Below are 20349 nucleotides of genomic sequence, written 5' to 3' on the forward strand. Positions count from 1 at the left end.
AACAGGAGCTTGGTGAATAATAACTGATTCACTGGACAAAACCCTGCACACACAAGCTGAACAAAATGTAGCAGAATTGAATGTAACAAAACATGATTTAACCTCATGGGAGGGAAGAGCTAATTATGGTTGCTTAAGATTTCATGGTGAGGACACCATTTCCTCCGACCTGGGCTTGAATGACAGTTTACAACTCTGTTTTTATTCTTGACTTGTTTGTGAGCATGTGACCATCATTCCAAGCTCGTCATGTCTCCTGAACCCAAAAGGATTGGTGAACTGATTTGGGATGTGGAGACTGTGCTTATTGGTATCCTTGGCCCCACTCCTACATTTAAGCAACAGCCTGGCCCTAAGTGGAGAGCTTCCTGCAGCTCCTTGCTGCCCTGAGGCAGGTGGTGGCTCCCAGGACTTATCTAGTGATACCCATGGATGTCTCTTAGCTTCTTCAGGAATTTTCTTTAACGCAGTCATAATGCGGGCAGTGGTGTGGCTTACCGAGACCACATCAAGATTTAAAAAAAAAAATGGGGATGAGAGCGTAAGGAGCGTTGTATGAAAAAATAAATAAATAGCATTGAGATGAGTTTCCCAGATTTCCCATATAATGAGTGCATCTGCCAAAACTCAAGATGTGTATTATCTACTCTGCAACTGGCAGATTGCCTTGGGGGGGGAGCAGAGGATGCTTCCTGATGAAGGAATCAAATCTGTCTTGATTCTGCCACTTTCTCTTTGTGGTGGAGCCACGTTACAATGAAAAAATGGGTCCTGTGACATTCTCGGCAACCTTCTTTAGTTACTTATCAATATGCACTTCCTTATCTTACACCCCCTTTTAAAGGTTCCTGGGAGAAAAGTACATAAAACAGACATCTGCTGAATCTGTTGCCATGTCAACTTAGAACAAGCGTGGTCAGATGTGCTCCATTTCAATGTGGGTACTAGGGGTGAGTGAGTGAGTGAAAGTCACTCAGTCGTGTCCGACTCTTTGTGATACCATGGACTATACAGTCCACAGAATTCTCCAGGGCAGAATACTGGAGTAGGTAGCCTTTCCCTTCTCCAAGGGATCTTCCCAACCCAAGGATCGAACCCGGGTCTCCCACTTTGCAGGCGAATTCTTTACCAGCTGAGCCACAGGGAAGCCCACAGGTACTAGGGGACACAGCAAATAAGCACCCCTGCCCACTGTTGATGAGTTAATTCGTGTAGTTTGTTGGTTGACACAATGCCTTTCTCCAAAAGTAACCTAAGACCAAACTTACCAAACAAACTGTTGTCACTTTCTCGACACTGTAGTTTTCTGTTAGGGGCTCAGTTGAACTTCTGACATATTCAGTAATATACCAGCTTTTATCAGATATTTAGAGGCCCTAGTTAGATTCAGGGTCACAAACAGAAATGAAAAAGCCCCTGATCTGAAGAAACTTTGTTGTCCACTGGTAGAAAGACACAATTAAGTACAATAAAAGGGAGATGGCAGTGATTGCCTTTGTAGAACTATAATGTGGGTCTTTGCAGTCATGTGTTTTTGTGGTAGGTTTTTATTGAAAGTATTTAAAAAATATCAACAATTAAAATTCCAGTCATCTCTGTATCTAAGAAATTTACCTTACTAGGCATTCCCTTAGAATGCAGTGATATAGGGACTTCCCTGGTGGTCCATGACTGAGACTCCGAGCTCCCGGTGCAGAGGGATGCATGGGATCCCATGGGATCATGCATGTGATCCCATATGCTGAAACTAAAGAGCCCATATGCCACAACTAAGACCTGGTGTAGCCAAATAAATTTTAAAAAGGCAAGGTGCAATGCTATAAAATCAGTGCTGCCTTGGGGAAGACCGAGTATTTCCTCACTCCGGCCATGGGGACTGAGAGGATGCTGTCATTCGATCTCTAGGAGGTCTGCAGAGGGCTCCCAGAGGAGCGATGTCTGAGCTGAATTTTGAACAACAGTTTCAGGTCCTCACAAGAGTCTGGGCTGTGTGTGCTGTGCTGAATTCTGTTCCTGTGGCAGTCATCTACCAAGCCTGCTGGTTTATCTTGCTCCACATTTATTCCCCTAGCAGAGATTTTTTTAATCACTGCTACTATAGCTTCCAGCAAGGACCCCATGACCACTGCTTTCATTTGTTTTGTACATGTGATTCATGAATGTGCCTCCCTTCCCTTCCTTGTGGGGTCAGCAGTGCTTGCAAGAACTTAGAGGATGCATGGGTTTGTGTATAGGGTAAGGGCAAAGAGTCGGACACAACTGAGTGACTGAACAGACACACACAAGGAAGCCTGCCCTGACCACCAGGAGGTTTCATCCATTTCCATCTGAAAAAACAACTGGCCTTAGGCAACATATTTCTAACTAAGTCATTCTGCGTGTTTGTGTGCATGCACGCATGCCCATGTACACACGCTGTGCATAAATAGCACATTCCCAATCTGTGTAAAATGAAATGGATGAGCAGCACAGGACAGTAGGCTCAGCCCCTGAAGGTCTACCAGGAAAGAAGACAGCTGTGTGGCAGGGCTGCTGCTTATAATTAGGGAAAGAATTGCCCATGTCCCGTGCCATTCAGCAGCTTCAACCATTTGAATGACAGCCAGTTTGTTTAGTTTTGTAACACCCTCCGCGCCGCCTCCCCCGCAACCCCGTTTTATGGGCCAAGAGTTAATTTCTTGTTGAGAACACTGCTAAGGACTGTCTTCTCTGGTACCATTGTTAAGATGGGATATGACATGATGGCTGGCAAATCTCAACTAGAAATCATGATGAGTGAGCAAAAAAATAGGAGTTGCTTTTAACGTCTCTTTTTAACTTTGTAAGTGAGCAAAAAACTATTTTCAAAGCCCCGTGGACTTTCCGGTTTTTAACAGGGCCATATTGCCGGTTTTGCAGTTGACAAGAAAATTATAACGCTTTCTTTGGCTCGAGCGAGCTGTAAGAAGCATCACAGCACTCCTGATGTACAATGGCTCTCAACAGGATGGATGGGGAGGGAAATTAATAGGCGTCCCATTGTTACCGTGCATTTTTGCCAGGATATTTCATTAGTGTAAACACTGAACCCGTTGTCATCTTGTTTAGCCACTTGACCCTGGTGATTTTCAGTTCTGTGTATCGTGATGAGTAAAGCAGTGGCGTGCACGAGACAGGCCCTAATTATTGGGAGCCGAATCATTGCTGACCCAGGACGAGATTAACTGCTCCTTTGCAGTCTTTATCCTGGGACATTAGCGCTGTCTGGTTATCTTGCTTCAGTTGAGAGATTCGGGACAATAGCAGTGCTGACGGTAACGGTTGGCGATTTCCCTGTTTGTTTTGCAGGTCACGGCCAGGGGGTTTGGGCCACTGTTGCAGTTCGCCTACACCGCCAAGCTGTTACTCAGCAGAGAAAACATCCGCGAGGTCATCCGCTGTGCCGAGTTCCTGCGCATGCACAACCTGGAGGACTCCTGCTTCAGCTTCCTGCAGACCCAGCTCCTGAACAGCGAGGATGGCCTCTTCGTGTGCCGGAAGGATGCTGCGTGCCAGCGCCCGCACGAGGACCCCGAGGACAGCGCGGGAGAGGAGGAGGACGAAGAGGAGGAGACCATGGATTCGGATACGGCCAAGATGGCTTGCCCTAGGGACCAGATGCTTCCAGATCCCATCAGCTTTGAGGCCACCACCATCCCAGTGGCAGAGAAGGAAGAAGTTTTGTTGCCCGAGTCCGACGTGCCCGCGGACACCAAGGAGAGCTCGGCCAAGGACGCGTTAACGCAGTACCCCAGATACAAGAAATACCAGCTTGCATGTACCAAGAATGTCTATAACGCATCATCACACAGTACCTCAGGTTTTGCAAGCACATTCAGTGAAGATCACTCTGGCACCAGCCTCAAACCGGGGCTTGCCGTGGGGCAGATTAAAAGCGAGCCGCCCAGCGAAGAGAACGAAGAAGAGAGCATCACGCTCTGCCTGTCCGGAGATGAGCCTGACGTCAAAGACCGAGCGGGCGACGTGGAAATGGACCGGAAACAGCCCAGCCCCGCCCCCGCTCCCGTCCCCGCGCCCCCTGCCGGGGCCGCCTGCCTGGAGAGGTCCAGGGGCGCGCCCTCCCCGTCCTGCTTAAGGTCTCTGTTCAGCATAACAAAAAGTGTGGAGTCGTCCGGCTTGCCCGGGACCTCTCAGCAGCACTTTGCCAGGAGTTCAGCGTGCCCTTTTGACAAGGGGATCACTCAGGGTGACCTTAAAACTGACTACGCCCCTTTCCCGGGGAATTACGGACAGCCCCACATGGGCCAGAAGGACACGTCCAGCTTCACCATGGGGTCGCCCCTCAAGGGGCCTGGCTTGGAGGCTCTCTGTAAACAGGAAGGAGAGCTGGACCGGAGAAGCGTCATCTTCTCCTCCAGCGCCTGTGACCAAGTGAGCCCCGCGGTGCACTCGTATTCTGGGGTAAGCGCTCTGGACAAAGACCTCTCCGAGCCGGTGCCAAAGGGCCTGTGGGTGGGGGCCGGCCAGTCCCTCCCCAGCTCACAGGCCTACCCTCACGGTGGGCTGATGGCGGACCACTTGCCAGGAAGGATGCGGCCCAACACTAGCTGCCCGGTGCCAATCAAAGTGTGCCCTCGCTCGCCCCCGTTGGAGACCAGGACCAGGACTTCCAGCTCGTGCTCCTCCTACTCCTACGCAGAGGATGGGAGTGGGGGCTCGCCCTGCAGCCTCCCTCTCTGCGAGTTCTCCTCCTCGCCCTGTTCCCAGGGAGCCAGATTCCTTGCCACAGAACATCAGGAACCAGGCCTGATGGGAGACGGAATGTACAACCAAGTCCGACCCCAGATTAAATGTGAGCAGTCTTACGGAACCAACTCTAGCGACGAATCCGGATCGTTCTCGGAAGCAGACAGTGAGTCGTGTCCTGTGCAGGACAGGGGCCAGGAGGTAGGGAACCCGCATAAATTCAAGCATGTGATCCACCCTCAGTCCTTTATCTGGACTCTCCCTGAACCCCCCACCACTGCCAGATTGTTCTTGTTTGCCAAGATTTAAGCTATACAGTTAAGGGACCGCCTCCCCCATCCTCCCCTGGTGGCTCAGTCTGTAAAGAATCTGCCTGCAATGCAGGAGACCGCCTGCAGTTCAAGAGACCTGGGTTCGAACCCTGTGTGGTGAAGATACCGCCTGGAGAAGGAAATGGCAACCCACTCCAGTATTCTTGCCATGGGAAATCCCATGGGCAGAGGAGCTTGGCAGGCCACAGTCACAGTCCGTGGTGTCACAGTCAGACACAAATGAGTGACTAAACCACACACCCGCCCCATCCCCCTCATCCACAGAGGCAGAATCCTTCGAGGTGATTCAGAATTAACCAGTTTGCCCCAGACAGCACTTGAAATTTGATCGAGATTTCAGTCCTCAAAAAGCAGAGGCAAAGAGCTTAGTGGGAAAAAAGTCTGATGCCTGAAAGAGTGTGCAGGTACTCCAGATCCCCCCTGCCCTGTCTGCTTTGAAAGAATGCCATACCTGTCACCGACATCCTTGCCCCTCGCTTCTTCAGTGAGAAGAAAAGTATAAAATTGCTTTCAGAATTGACTGATTGAAACTGGAGAGATTCACAGTAAGCCCGTGCTTTCCCAGCACCTTTAAGTTTCCTTGTCAACAGGGACCCTGGAGTCATCCCTTGTCCATTGTGAATACAGGTGATGGACAGCTCACCATCCATCCTGGCCCCAGTATCACTGAGGAAGCACCTTTGTCGGTCGCACCTAACCGTATCATGGGTCATTGCCCAAGGGCCCCACAAACGGTGAGAGTCATTTTAAGGAGCAGTGGGGTTGAGTAGCAGTTTTTGTCCACACTAAAAGTGAAGTGCTTTCTAGGTTAAAATTCCCAAAGGCTCCATCCATATCTTCCCACTGCTGGGAGAGGAAGCAGGTGCAACGCCAGCCACATCGTGAGCGAGACTCATGTGGCCAAGGAAAGAAAAGAATGGACACTGCAGGTGATCCCCCTTCCCTTGTAACACGAGAAGCCCCCAGAAAGAGCTGAGGGTGTCTGTGTCACGATCTGGTAGTGACTGCCAGGGACCCCACGTGAGACCTGCCACCTGTGTCTCAGAGCAAGCCTAGTGCCAAGCCCCTCCTGAGAACTGCATCTCCGAAAAACACAGGCGGAAATGAAGCGTGATTCTCATTAGGCCAGTGCACTTCATCCACGTCTGCGCTCCCTGGATATTAGCCTCTAGTAAAGCAGGGACGTTAACCCAACCAGACAGCAGAAATGCCACACGGGGTGAGCTGGCTTTTCACAGAGCCACGTGCAGTTTATTCAGCCCTCTGTGAGGTTGGCAAGAAGCACATGAAGGGTTTCGATTGGGCATGTTTTGCAAACAGCTTCCAAAGCTCCCTGTACCAACTATAGACATGCCCTGTGGTCACTTCCTCGCTTTCTACCTAGCCTGGTCCCCACCCCTCCGTTACTACCTAGCAGAAATGGAAAAAGAAATATACTGAAAGGATTTAGTTTAGCTAAGAGACAATAAAAAGGAAATTTGAATGGGAAACTGAGTACACTGTATCTCCTAGGGTTTGGAATGGAGGGTTGGGCTCAGTGTCCCAAGCCAGAGTCACATCTGGGTCCGCCACCTGAGGTGGTGGAGGTTTGGTGAGAACAGTTAAAGTTTGTGTTCTCTCTCTTCACTCATTTCTTTCTCTCTGATCACAACTTTTAGGAGGTTTTCTTTTTTTCCCCCTGAAATTATTCATAAGCGTTCCTGATTCAGAAGCCCGGTCACTGAGTCCATTGGCGTAATGATTCTCTAAGGATACATATCTCGTGAAAAAGACAAATGTCTCTCAGTCTTTCTTTCTTTTTGTCTCTCTCTTAAGAGGAACCCCACCATTAACTAAAAAGGATGTGTGTGCATGACAGCTGCATATGTCCAAGGACCTGTCCGTTTCAGAAAAATCTCCTTTTATCTCTCTTATATCCCAAAAGAGAACTTGAAGTCAATTCTTGAAACTGAATGCCACCAACAAGGGCACAGGCATCTTTCCTGTGTTGAGGCTTTATCACTTGTCTGCCTTAGAACTTTGCAGGGTTTGTGTTGTTTTGTCTTCACTGAGTCTTAGATGTGGCATGTGGGATCTTCATCATTGCAATGGACGAACTTCTCTCTGGTTGGGGCGCATAGGCTCAGCTGCCCCGAGGCATGTGGGATTTGATTCGCCAACCAGGAATTGAACCCAATTTCCCTGCATCAGAAGGTGGATTCCTGACCACTGGACCATCAGAGAAGTCCCTAGAACTTTTCAGTTTTACATGAATCAGTGAAATGGGGGAATTATTCAGCCTACACAGTAGTCATGAACAGGACTAGTCTCCCCTCAAAAAATATACACTATTTTCAAAAATATTTTTATTTTCACTTAAAAAAAATGAATCTATTCTTTACATTGCTAAACAGTCTCAAAAGAAATTTTCCAAATTTCTGTGCCATTTCAGGAGTCACATTTAGCCCCTCTCAGTAGTACATTTTGGGTAGAATTGTTATAGTAAAGTTAAAGTTTTCCCAGTTTGACCTTTTCATTTTCCTAAAGTAGAAGAGATTAGGTTTTCTAAGAACTGTCTCAGGGACTGAGCATGACTGTTCCTCTTTGAGCTAATTATTTGCTTTGGGGAGTTTCTTTGACCCTAGTGGAAGTGTGGTCTCCAGCGATAACACTGAAGGTAAGCTCTTCACAAAGTGAATCATAAATGATTCAGAAGCCAGTTATCTCTTGGGCTGATTCTGCCCTGGTCTGCTCTCATGTAAGGTTCCAGGTGACTTCTTTTCCAAGTGAACAGAATATTCTGATTTCTGGTTATACTCTCTTTACCCTCCCATCTCATCAACATTGACTTCTCATCCTAAGTATTCCCCAGCTTTGGGAAAGGTTTAAATAAGCACAATATTGTCCTTTATCAACAACCATCTTTTTGAAGTTCCTTTTTAAAAATAATCAAGCAGAACATACCAAGCCCATAATGTACCAAATTTATCGGGCTTTCTCTTTGCCTACAATAATATATAAATATATTCACATGTCTATGGGTTTGGGTTTTACTTTAATAGCCTTTAGAGGAACCTGGTGGGCTACAATCCATGAGGTTGCAAAGAGCTGGACACGACTGAGTAACTAAGCACAACACAACACACATTTAATTACTAAGCAGCTTGCTTTTTGCACAGAGCTGTCTGCTGTGTACATTCCTCTAGGTCAATTGTGTAGGGTTAACACAAGCTTCTTCAATATCCTTGGTTCCTATACATCACAGCTGACTCAGTGATCACCTACCAACAGACATTTCCATTTCCTGTATTTCCCTCTTACAAACATTGCCACAATAAACATTCTTGGGAACATATTTATTTGGTGATGGTGCTTTTATTTTTGTGAGTTAAAGTTCCATAAGTGGGTTAAAGGTTATACTCATTTGTTAAATACTACCTATTTACTTTCTCAAAAGGTTGTAGCAATTCACACAGCCTCCAGCAAAACTTACGAGCGTGTCCATTGCCCCTGTTCTTGCCAGTAGTAGTGGTCACCAGTCCTTTTACATTTGCCAATCTGACAGACAAGACATGATGACTTCTAATGCAGTTGATATTTTTCTTACATGTATTCATCATTTGTATTCTCTTTTTTCTTGGACTTGCCATTTGTCCATTTGTGTGTGTGTGCGTGGTGTTTGACTTTAAAGAGTTTACAGAATCCTTAATTTAAGAATATTAATCCTTTCTTGTACATGTTGCCTATATCTTCTCCTAGTCTGTTTTTTTAAACTAAATTTTTGGTCTTTGTTTATCATGAAATAAAAATTGTTCATATATATGGAGATATGCAGGAGACTCAGGTTCAATCCCAGGGACAGAGGAGCCTGGTAGGCTGTGGTCTCTGGGGTTGCACAGAGTCAGACACGACTGAAGTGACTTAGCAGCAGCAGCAGGTTCGATTCCTGGGTAGGAAGATGCCCTGGAGAAGGAAATGGCAACCTACTCCAGTATTCTTGCCTTGAAAGAGGAGCCTGCTGGGCTACAGTCCATAGGGTCGCAAAGAGTTGGACATGACTGAGCAATTGAGCACAAGCACAAATACTGAAAAATAATTACAGATTATATTTGATAATTGTCAAGTCATTTCAGAACCATGACCTTTATCATTAAGTTTCTTGAATTCTTTGTTATTTTTTTAAATTTTTATTTCTCCTAGTCTATTTCTATAGTATCTTTTTCCATTTAAAAAAGTTTAAATTTTATATAATCAAGTGATCAGTATGTTTCTTCATGACTTCATGCCTTCATACCTAAAAAGTCTATGTGGGAATTTTTTTTCTTACTTCCAATTATGAAAAAATGAATAGGTCATATTAAGTGGAAAAAGTAACAAACAGTATACATAACATGGTCCTAGTTTACTTTCTAAATATATTATAAACAATAAGAGCAGTATAGATAATAAGATGAAATGGGAGGCAGGGAGAGAGGGAATATAGGGAAAGATTTCTGTGTATTCCTATAATGTTTGATTTCTGTGTACATATATCACACAGGTTTTTGTTTTGACTGAAATACAATTGATATACCATAAAATTCACTCTGTTAATGTGAACAATTCAGTGGTTTTTAATGATTCATAAAGTTGTAGGACCATTACAGTGTCTAATCCCAGAATATTTTCATCACCTCAAAAAAAGAAATACAATATCCAGTAGCAATCACTTCTCATTCCCCTCTTCCCTTACCCCAAGCTGGTGCTGCTGCTGCTGCTGCTAAGTCGCTTCAGTCGGGTCCGACTCTGTGTGACCCCATAGACGGCAGCCCACCAGGCTCCCCTGTCCCTGGGATTCTCCAGGCAAGAACACTGGAGTGGGTTGCCATTTCCTTCCCCAATGCATGAAAGTGAAAAGTGAAAGTGAAGTCACTCAGTTGTGTCCAACTCTTCTCTACCCCATGGACTGCAGCATACCAGGCTCCTCTGTCCATGGGATTTTCCAGGCAAGAGTCCTGGAGTGAGTTGCCATTGCCTTCTCTGCATCACTCCAAGAAATTACTAATATACCTTTGTCTCCAGTAGATTTGCCCATTCCAGATGTTTCATTTCAGTAGAATCTAGCCACGTGGCCTTTTGTGTCTCGCTTCATCACTTAGCATGTTTTCAAGGTTCCTTCTTGCTATCACGGTATCCACCTGGCACATTATCATGTATTTGTTCTTCACTTCTTTTTATTGCTGAATAATATTCCGCTATGTAGATACACTAATTTTGTTGATCCATTCATTGGTTGAGGGATGCTAGGTTATTCCCATTTGGGGGCTATTATTGATCATGCCATGAAGAGTATTTGTGTTCAGGTTTTTTGTAGACATATATTTTCAATTCTTCTCATATACCAAGGAGTGGAATAGCTAAATCATATGATAACTCTAAGTTTAGCCTTTTGAGGAACTACTGGGCTGTTTTCCAAGGTAACTGAGCCATTTTATATTCCCACCAGCCTTGTATGAGGAATCCAGTTTCTCTGCACCCTCATCAACATTTGTTATTGTCCTTTTTTTATATAGTCGTTCTAGTGGTATAGTACCTCATTGTGGTTTACAGGTTTGCTTTTAGAATTTGAAAATTATTGAAAAGTCACAAGCATGTGCCAAGTAGTAAGAGTCTTAGTGAATAGTTTTGTACCGCAAGCATTAACTGTAGATTTTAATAAAGAAGCAGCAGGAAGACAGTTTATTTGCATAATCAAAGGCATTGATTAGTTGGATTTATTTTATTAACACGTTTCATATCAAGAGTGGTAAAAGCATACTAGGATGCTGCATGTACGTGTATCCTTGTGGATGTGTGAGGGCAGGGAGAAGTAAGGGCCAGAACAAACACTGAAATGTTATCAAAGAGCCATGTCTGACTCTAACTCTTCCACCCAGATGTTGACTTCCAGACATATGTTGGATATAAAGATTTTACAGTCGTTTTTGTGGCTTGTTGAATCAGAAATCTTTTAAAAAGTAACTGTAGTCGGTCTGCTTAATAAAACGAAAACCATTCTGGGCAGCATGGAAGTCAGCCATATTTCAAATGAAAACAATGTTTTCGTTTTGGCTAGAAAGACTCTTAGCATCTGGAACTCCAAAGCATGCCGTATGACCAAAAGAAGAAACTTTGTGACAAAGAAAGATGGTGGACAAACTGAAACACTAATGCTACTGCTACAACTACTACTCCCGTTAGTAACACTTCATAATTATAAGGCAGTTCCAACTTTTCAGAGCACTTTCTCCATCTGTTATCCAATTTTTTTCTTCATGGCAACCCTGTAAGCTAAGTAGGACCGATGTTGAATCCCTCTGACTCCCAGATCTTCAAAGAGCTTCAGTACAGAGCAGGAAAAGACTTGCCTGGGATCACACAGCTCAGTAATTGTAGCATCACAGCCAAATTCTAGATGTCCTGTGTTTGTTCCAGAAACTGGACCGTGAGATCAGAGGTTAGAAGGACAGTTGTGTGAGAAGCTTGTCTTTGGCAGAGGAGGTTTTGTCTTTGGCATCTGCCCGGCTCAAAGCCGGCTATCCCCATTCAAAGAGGACTGGAATCGTCAGCCCACAGGGCAGCAGGTCCCCAGACAGCTCACAGGGATCTGAGGGGCTTTCGAGAGCATTTGTGTTAGGGACTTGCCTGAAGGTTCAGTGGTTAAGACTCTGGGCTTCCAATGCAGGGGGTGTGGGTTTGACCCCTGGTCAGAGAACTATATCTCACATGCTGCTCAGCACAGCTAGAACATTTTTTTTAAAAGAGCATAAATGTTACAGGTTTTGGAGAAGTGACTGTGCTGTTAAGATCCTCAGGGTACTGCTGCTGCTGCTGCTAAGTCGCATCAGTCATGTCTGACTCTGTGCCACCCCATAGACGGCAGCCCACCAGGCTCCGCCGTCCCTGGGATTCTCCAGGCAAGAACATTGGAGTGGGTTGCCATTTCCTTTTCCAATGCAGAAAAGTGAAAAGTGAAAGTGAAGTCGCTCAGTCGTGTCCGACTCCTAGCGACCCCATGGACTGTAGCCTACCAGGCTCCTCCATCCATGGGATTTTCCAGGCAAGAGTACTGGAGTGGGGTGCCATTGCCTTCTCCCAGGGTACTGCTAAGAGGATCCAATTCCTGCAGCTTCTGCTCAGCATCTAATTGTGAAACGAAGAAAATAGATAGGATTGAAGCTTGACCCCCGGGGCTGGTGCTTCTAGTTGGAATCTCTAGGTGAAAGAGGTGCTTCTTTTCGCCTTTTTTTCTGCAACATTTGCATCTCTGTCCTGCCTCTCCAGTAGCCCCCATCCAGCACACCAAAGACATCAGGCAAGTGAGATGTGTATTGAGAGGCATGGCAAGGTGAGGTAGCCAGAGTACTGGCTGATCACCAGCCTGTGACAAGCGTGCCAGGAGGCCAAGGTCACAGGGAAACCCAGGAGTGTTGATGTTTGGGAGTGGGAATTCTTTTTTCTTTGAATTTGCTGCTAGAAGTTATATTTCTCATACAATGCTTAAATGATATTTTGTTTCACTGGAAGAGAGGGGATGTTGTTTGGGCGGTAGAACCAGGGTAGGTGTTGGCAGGAGAGAGAAAGGGAACAGCTGATTTCTGTCTGGTGAGAAAGAAGCGCCAGCCCCTGGGGTCTAGCTGGCAGCATCCCGTGGTCAGGCCCCTGAGGAGGAATATTTAAGCTTCATTCACTGTCCAAATGTCAGAGCCTCTTCCCACTTTTTGTCAGCCCTTGGGGCCAGAGGTTATCTGCACCGCAGGGGCCACTCATTTCACCATTGGCTCCAGAGCTGGAGCCCCCAGGAGTGAAATCCCCTCCTCTGGTTAATACTGACCCAGCCCAGAGTGAGTCCCGGGTGAAAACATCCTCCACCGTGGTCCTTAGAGGATGAGACAAGCCAAGATGCCCCTGACACTGAGAGTGAGTCTCCACTGAGATCCAAAGCTGGGGCACCACCTGTCTAAAGAGACCATGGGCTTCCTGGACCCCTTGGGCCCTCACCCTTCTAAACAGCCTGGTCAGCTTTCTGTGCCTCTGTGCTGAGCCTCATGCATGACTGATCACTGAATGTAGCTGCAGGCTGGCCGCTTAACAGGTGATGCTGCTGGTTCGCTGGACTTTGCATCCCGTCACCTCACTATTTATGAGGGTCTGGGGAATGAAAACTATGTCACCTCTGAGAAGTGAAATCCTGAAGGAATCAGTGGGTGGAGGGACAGTAAATAAGATGTGAAGCCCTACTGGGTCTATTTGAGTTGGAAAAGTTTGCCGAAAGAAAGGCAGGAGGGCCTCAGCCTTCTCAGTGTCCAAGGCCAAGTCACTTTAGCTGACTTTTGAGCCCATTTGAGGAATAGGTGGGTGCCTTCCAGCCTGGGAAAGGAACGTTTTCCCAGCTCCTCAGTGGGTCTGTGGCTGACATTTATCTCCAGGGAAGATAAATTTAGCCCGTCAGTTTAGAACTTCCTACCCTGAAATTGGCAAATAGCTGTGGTAAGGTTTCTGCCACACCTTTCCAAGAACGACGTCAGGGGCTTCCCTTTGGTAGTTGGGGTAATCCCTCCCTTGCTTGAGGGGGTCGCAGCACACTTCAGAAAGAGACCAGAGTAGTTGGGGTTGGGGGGATTTTTTTCACATGGAAGAGTCTATAGTGGACAATTTTCCTTCAACCTCTGCAAAGCAGCTTGAGTTGCAACAGCTCTGCTGAAAAGTTATATGGCCTTTTGCTTCAAGGACTTTGAAACCAGCATTGTTGATTTTTCCTCTTTCCTGTCAACCTCGGTGCTGTTACCATAGTGGTTTATTTTTTATACAGGCTGTCTAGAGAATGTTAAATACAGTAGCCCTTGGTATAGAAGGCCTTGTGACTTTCCCTGTGGCCTGAGCCATAGGTATATATTCTGTCTGAAAATGTAGAGCATCAGCAGAATCGCTTTGTTGTCAGCAGAGGGGGAGACGCCGTGAGGCCCAAAGCATTGTCATGCCTGCTGTGAAAACATGCCTGCTGCCTGGTGTGGGGACATCCCTGTGCCCAACAGACAGACCTCTGTGTTGTGTAGGTACTGTCCAGGATCTGAGTCTGTTTGTTATCCAAGGCATATAAAAGAGAAATCAAACATTCTTTCGTATCATAATAAGCCCTGTGCAAACACGGCCCGTGGACAAAGCCCTTTGCCGGGCCCATAACAAGGAGCTGTTTGTGCTGACCGCCCGTCATTAGCGGCTGGAGCAGGGCTGAGCCGACTGTGCTGTTATGTGCACTGTGGTGATTTCTGCCCTCCTGAGCCAGCATTGGACAGCTGTCATGGAACAGAGGTTGCCCTATGGAAGTTCAATCAGAGCACCCATCGGGAGCCTTCAGCAAATGCCACGTCTCACAGGCTTAGAGCTATGAAGAAACCTGACTGAGCTGTCGCACCCAGACGCAGGAAGGCAAACGATCATTTACTAGGATTGCCTTTGTGCCAGGGGATTAAGTAACCACAAATGCCAGGGTCCAGACTCACTCAGGGGCTGCCTGCCTCTGATGCAACCAAAGCAAAAGCCTGAGCTCAGGATTAAAGATCTTCCTCTCACTCCCCTGAACGACCCAGACATAACCCTGTAGGTTCTGAATACTAACTAAGGGCTATTTCTTCACCAAAAGGATTTTGATCAGTTAAACCCAGAATGGCCTGTCTGTTCCTCTGGTTATCCAAGTTCACTCGAGTCGACTTGTTCTGTCTGCTAAAGCTATGCTGCCCAGTACAGGAGGCACACGCTGCATGTGGCTACTGAGCACTGGAAATGAGGCTAGTCTGAATCACCATTCAGACACACCCAAGTATAAAATGCACCTCGGGTTTTGAAAATGTGGTATCCCCCCAAAAGTGAAATGTCTTATTAATTTTATGCTGATTACTGTTGATAATATTTTAGCTACATTAGGTTCTATTTGGTATATTATTAAAATTAGTGTCACCTGTTTCTTTTCACTTCCTTTAACGTGGCTATTAGAAGGCGTAACAATCCCACTGGCAGCTCACGTTGTTTGCATTGGACAGCGCTGGGCTAGTGCCTGAACGAAGTTTAGGTTTATAGCTCCATCTGCTGGTGTACCCAAAGCAGATGCTCGTGTTAAGCAGGCGCTCAGCCCCTGAGTTGGGAAACACTGTGTCTTGGCCAAGCAACACTCAACCTTCCACTTCTAGAAGCTTCTGGACGGGACCAGAGCTGACTCCTGAAGTCTCTGCCTCATAGGGAGTCCTGAAGGGGGCAGTGGCAGACTACTGGAAGGTGCAGGTCTGTGTTCTCTATCTTGGTGCAGAGGAAGCTCGAGAGAACATTGGTTCTCTGCTAAATGCTAAAGAAGGATTCTTTGGAGGATGCTCACCTTTTCCTTGATTTACAAGAATTTGAAAGTGAGACTCTTGTTGAAAACAGTATCTGCATCAATTATTTGTTGCTGCATAACAAATCATCCCAGGGCTTCCCAGGTGGCATTAGTGGTAAAGAACCTCCCTGCCAACGCAGGAGATGTAAGAGATGTAGCTTCTGTCCCTGGGTGGGGAAGAACCCCTGGAGGAGAGCTTGGCAACCCTCTCCAGTATTCTTGCCAGGAGAATCCCGTGGACAGAGAAGCCTGGTGGTCTGTGGTCTATAGGGTCAAAGAGTCGGACACAGCTAAAGAGACTTAGCACGCACCCATGCAACAAATCACCCCAAAACTTTGTAGCTTCAAACAATCATTTAACATTTCTCATTGTTTCTGTGGGTCTGGAATTCAGAAGTGGCCCATCTGAGCATGCCTGGCTCAGAATATCTCGTGGGGTTTAAGTCAGATGTTGGCAGGAGGCAACCTCTGGAGGTTTGCCTGGGCCTGGAGGATCCTCATCCAAGGTGGCTCATTCATGGGACTGATGAGGTGATGCTGGCTGTTGGCTGGAGACCTCAGTTCCTCTCTACCTGGGCCTCTCCACAATGTGTCCTAAAGAGAGCACAGTCTTAGATAGCAGTCCCCAACCTTTTTGGCACCAGGGACTGATTTTGTGGAAGATAATTTTTCCACAGACTGATTGTGGGGAAGATGGTTTCTGGATGATTCAAGCGCATTGCATTTATTGTGCCTTTTATTTCTGATCAAATGCTGCCGCTGGTCTGTCAGGAGGTGCTGGTCCACGGCCTAGGTTGGCCCTGATCTAAGAGGCCTAAGAAGATACTGTACAGGTCTTATGATGTCACCTCAGAAGTTACATGGATTACTCCCATTTCATTGTTTTGGTCAAAAGGCAGGAACATGCATTCCACCTTTTGACAGAGGAAGGTCAGCATCACATTGTAAAAGAAAATGTGAGAGCATGGGCCATTTTATTTTCCAAAAATCCATAGTGCCTCACGGGTATATAATAGCACTGTGCAGCTAAAAAGCATGCCCCATTTTGCAGATGAGGAAACTGGGGCTCAGAAAAGTATGGTGACCAGCCTGAAGTCTCAAGTCTGGCAGGAAGGACTAAAAGCCAGTTCTAACTCCTAGATCTCAATGATGTAGCCTCGCCAGGGTCTCTCCCTATATCTGTCTCCCTTACGCTGCTGCAACTACAAATCACACCGACTGTTTCGTCTTTCCAGCATCTCCAAGGTGTACAGGGCTCTCTTAATTCAAGTGTTTTAGATGATTCCTCAGATGATGTCTGTCTATAAATTGTTACTTCACTGAGTTGAGGCTCAATGGGAGTTGGTTTCAACTAATTGTAGAGCCCTGCTTACGAAAGCACTGTGGCCATGACAGTGTATACATTTTCCATTGTTTCCATGCTGTTTGCTTCTAAGAGCTCAGGAATGATAACCACATCATAATATGTGTGTGTTCACATTGTGTTTGTCTGAATATTTCATCTTATTTATATTTGAAACAGGAAAGAATCATCACTGCTTGCTTCAGTTGTTTTCATAGTACTTGGTCATCATTAAAAAGGAGATTTTACCATTTTTTGATGTTCCACTCTCCAGAATGAAAACTATAAAATCCAGCTGCCATAATCATGTTCTGTTACTCTTGGTTGCAGGTCAAACTTCCATTTCCTGTCGATCAAATCACAGACCTTCCGAGGAATGACTTCCAGATGATGATCAAGATGCACAAGCTGACATCGGAGCAGTTAGAGTTCATTCACGATGTCCGCCGGCGCAGCAAAAACCGTATCGCCGCCCAGCGCTGCCGCAAGAGGAAGCTGGACTGTATTCAGAACTTAGAATGTGAAATCCGCAAACTGGTGAGTTGGCTCGCCCTTTGCTGTCAGCAACCTGGAATGACCAAGACTGATGCAGACTTTCAGTAGCAAAGGCCAGACAGGCAGAGAGAAGGGCCACCATTCAGGGACATTCGCATTGATTTTTAAAGGAGTTCTTAAAAAATAATAGCTTTACATCTGTAACATATGTGTGTCTATGCGGCTGTGTGATTGTGTGTCAGTATTTTATATCTTAGCCATTTGTATAGATCACAGGGGCAGTCGTCCCTGGGTGTGCTCAAACCACCAACCTTCCCTGGTGGCTCAGCTGGTAAAGAATCTTCCTGCAATGCATTTGATCCCTGTGTTGGGAACATCACCTGCAGAAGGGAGAGGCTACCCACTCCAGTATTTTGGCCTGGAGAATGCCATGGACTGTATAGTGCATGGGGTCGCAAAGAGTCGGACAACACTGAGCGACTTTCACTTTCACATTCGTATAGAGGTGATTCTTTTTTTTTGAAGTCTAATTGATTCACAGTGTTGTGTTAGTTTCCTTTGTACAGCAAGGTGACTCAGTTATATGCATATACTTTTTCATATTCTTTTCCATTATGGTTTGTCATAGGATACTGAATGTAATTCCCTGTGCCATATCCTAGGACCTCGTTGTTCATCCATCCTGTGTATAATAGCTTGCCTCTGCTAATCTGAAACTACCATTCCTTCCCTCCCGTAGAGGTAATTCTTCTTATTTTCCATTCAACGTGAGTCTAGAGCTAACATTTATTGCTGTATATGTGGACCAGGTATTATTCTGGTCTCTTTCTGTAGATGTCACATGTAATCCTCACATCAGCCCTATGATTTAAGTACTACTTTATCTCCATTCACAGAGAAGGAAACCAGAGTGCAGAGAGGTTTGATAACTCCCCACCATGTGATGGAGCTTGAAAGCAAGTCTGGTTGTCTGATCCCAGATCTTGTTGTTGCACTTTCTCCTGCCTCCCACGGAGGTGTAGGTTAGGGGCAGGACGCCAGCCTGCCACCAGGGGCCGCTCAGCCACCTGATCTCCTGAAGCCCTTCAGCAGCCCTGGGGTCCTGAATTCTGCACTTCTGCCTCAGAGTGGTTGTCACCTCTTCCTGTGCCTGGGAGTCTTTTGTCTCTGAGACTATTGTTTGATCTTTCAAGCCTCCCCCTCACTCAGTAGTCTGCATTCCCTTCTGGATCAGCAACCTTAAACTACAGGAAGTAAATCCAAGTGGCCTCTGGTTCCTGACTGTACCCTTGAAGTACAGCCTCATTCAGCTCATTCACTGCTGGCCCAATCCTAGAAATTCATCCCAGGTCCCATGTCTGTGGCAGCCTGAAGAAGAGGGAGGCCACGTACTGTGGTCAAGACCTGAGTTTGGGTCCTCAGGCTATACATGACAGTCCTTTGCCTCATGGTAAGCCAATGTCCTAATGAGAACCTAAGAGCATGATAAGACATTTGAGAGTTCAGGTTCAGTTCAGTTCAGTCACTCAGGCGTGTCCGATTCTTCGAGACCCCATGGACTGCAGTATGCCAGGCTTCCCTGGCCATCACCAACTCCTGGAGCTTATTCAAACTAATGTCCATCGAGTTGGTGATGCCATCCAGCCATCTCATCCTCTGTCATTCCCTTCTCCTCCCTCCTTCAATCTTTCCCAGCATCAGAGTCTTTTCAAATGAGTCAGTTCTTCGCATCAGGTGGTCAAAGTATTGGAGTTTCAGCTTTAGCATCAGTCCTTCCAATGAACACCCAGGACTGATCTCCTTTAGGATGGACTGGCTGGATCTCCTTGCAGTCCAAGAGACTCTCAAGAGTCTTCTCCAACACCACAGTTCAAAAGCATCAATTCTTCAGCACTCGGCTTTCTTTATGGTCTAGCTCTCACATCCATACATGACTGCTGGAAAAAAAATAGCTTTGACTAGACAGACCTTTGTCGGCAAAGTAATGGCTCTGCTTTTTAATATGCTGTCTAGGTTGGTCATAACTTTTCTTCCAAGGATTAAGTGTCTTTTAATTTCATGGCTGCAGTCACCATCTGCAGTGATTTTGGAGCCCAAAAAATAAAGTCTCTCAGTTTCCATTGTTTCCCCATCTATTTGCCATGAAGTGATGGGACCAGATGCCATAATCTTAGTTTTCTGAATGTTGAGTTTTAAGCCAACTTTTTCACTCCCCTCTTCCACTTTCCTCAAGAGGCTCTTTAGTTCTTCACTTTCTGCCATAAATATGGTATCATCTGCATATCTGAGGTTATTGATATTTCTCCCAGCAATCTTGATTCCAGCTTGTGCTTCATCTAGTCCAGCATTTCTCGTGATGTACTCTGCATGTAAGTTAAATAAGCAGGGTGACAATATACAGCCTTGACGTACTCCTTTCCCAGTTTGGAACCAGTCTGTTGTTCCATATCCAGTTTTCACTGTTGCTTCTTGACCTGCATACAGATTTCTCAGGAGGCAGGTCAGGTGATCTGGTATTCCCATCTCTTGAAGAATTTTCCACAGTTTGTTATGATCCACACAAAGACTTTGGCATAGTCAATAAAGCAGAACTAGATGTTTTTCTGGAACTCTCTTGCTTTTTTGGTGATCCAGCGGATGTTGGCAATTTGATCTCTGGTTCCTCTGCCTTTTCTAAATCCAGCTTGAACATCTGGAAGTTCACGATTCATGTACTGTTGAAGCCTGGCTTGGAGAATTTTGAACATTACTTTGCTAGCGTGTGAGATGAGTGCAGTTGTGTGGTAGTTTGAACATTCTTTGGCATTGCCTTTCTTTGGGATTGGAATGAAAACTGACCTTTTCTGGTCCTGTGGCCACTGCTGAGTTTTCCAGATTAGCTGGCATACTGAATGCAGCACTTTCATAGCATCATCTTCCAGGATTTGAAAGAGCTCAACTGGAATTCCATCACCTCCACTAGCTTTGTTTGTAGTGATGCTTCCTAAGACCCACTTGAGAAACTTTGAATAAATGTTACTTGTTGTCTGGACTTGTGGAGACAGTGGGGGAAGGAGAGGGTGGGGTGAACCAAGAGAGTAGCACTTACA

General features: G+C 46.0%; 1 protein-coding gene across 4 annotated transcripts in view; it reads left to right on the top strand.

The window, feature by feature from the left end:
• BACH2 (BACH transcriptional regulator 2) overlaps positions 1–20349 on the top strand; it is a 386540-nt gene that overhangs the window by 358993 nt on the left and 7198 nt on the right. For 3 of the 4 annotated variants that reach the window (XM_086317709.1, XM_086317710.1, XM_086317711.1), the window contains 2 exons: positions 3328–4926; positions 17096–17302. In XM_086317709.1, the coding sequence (XP_086173835.1) occupies positions 3328–4926; positions 17096–17302 (1806 nt within the window). The remainder of the gene's footprint in view (positions 1–3327; positions 4927–17095; positions 17303–20349) is intronic. The other variant, XR_015133130.1, reaches the window with a different exon arrangement.

This window comes from Bos grunniens, chromosome 9 (assembly GCF_055505025.1).
Source record: "Bos grunniens cultivar Pamir isolate PY7600 chromosome 9, Bosgru_T2T1.0, whole genome shotgun sequence".
Lineage (NCBI taxonomy): Eukaryota > Metazoa > Chordata > Mammalia > Artiodactyla > Bovidae > Bos > Bos grunniens.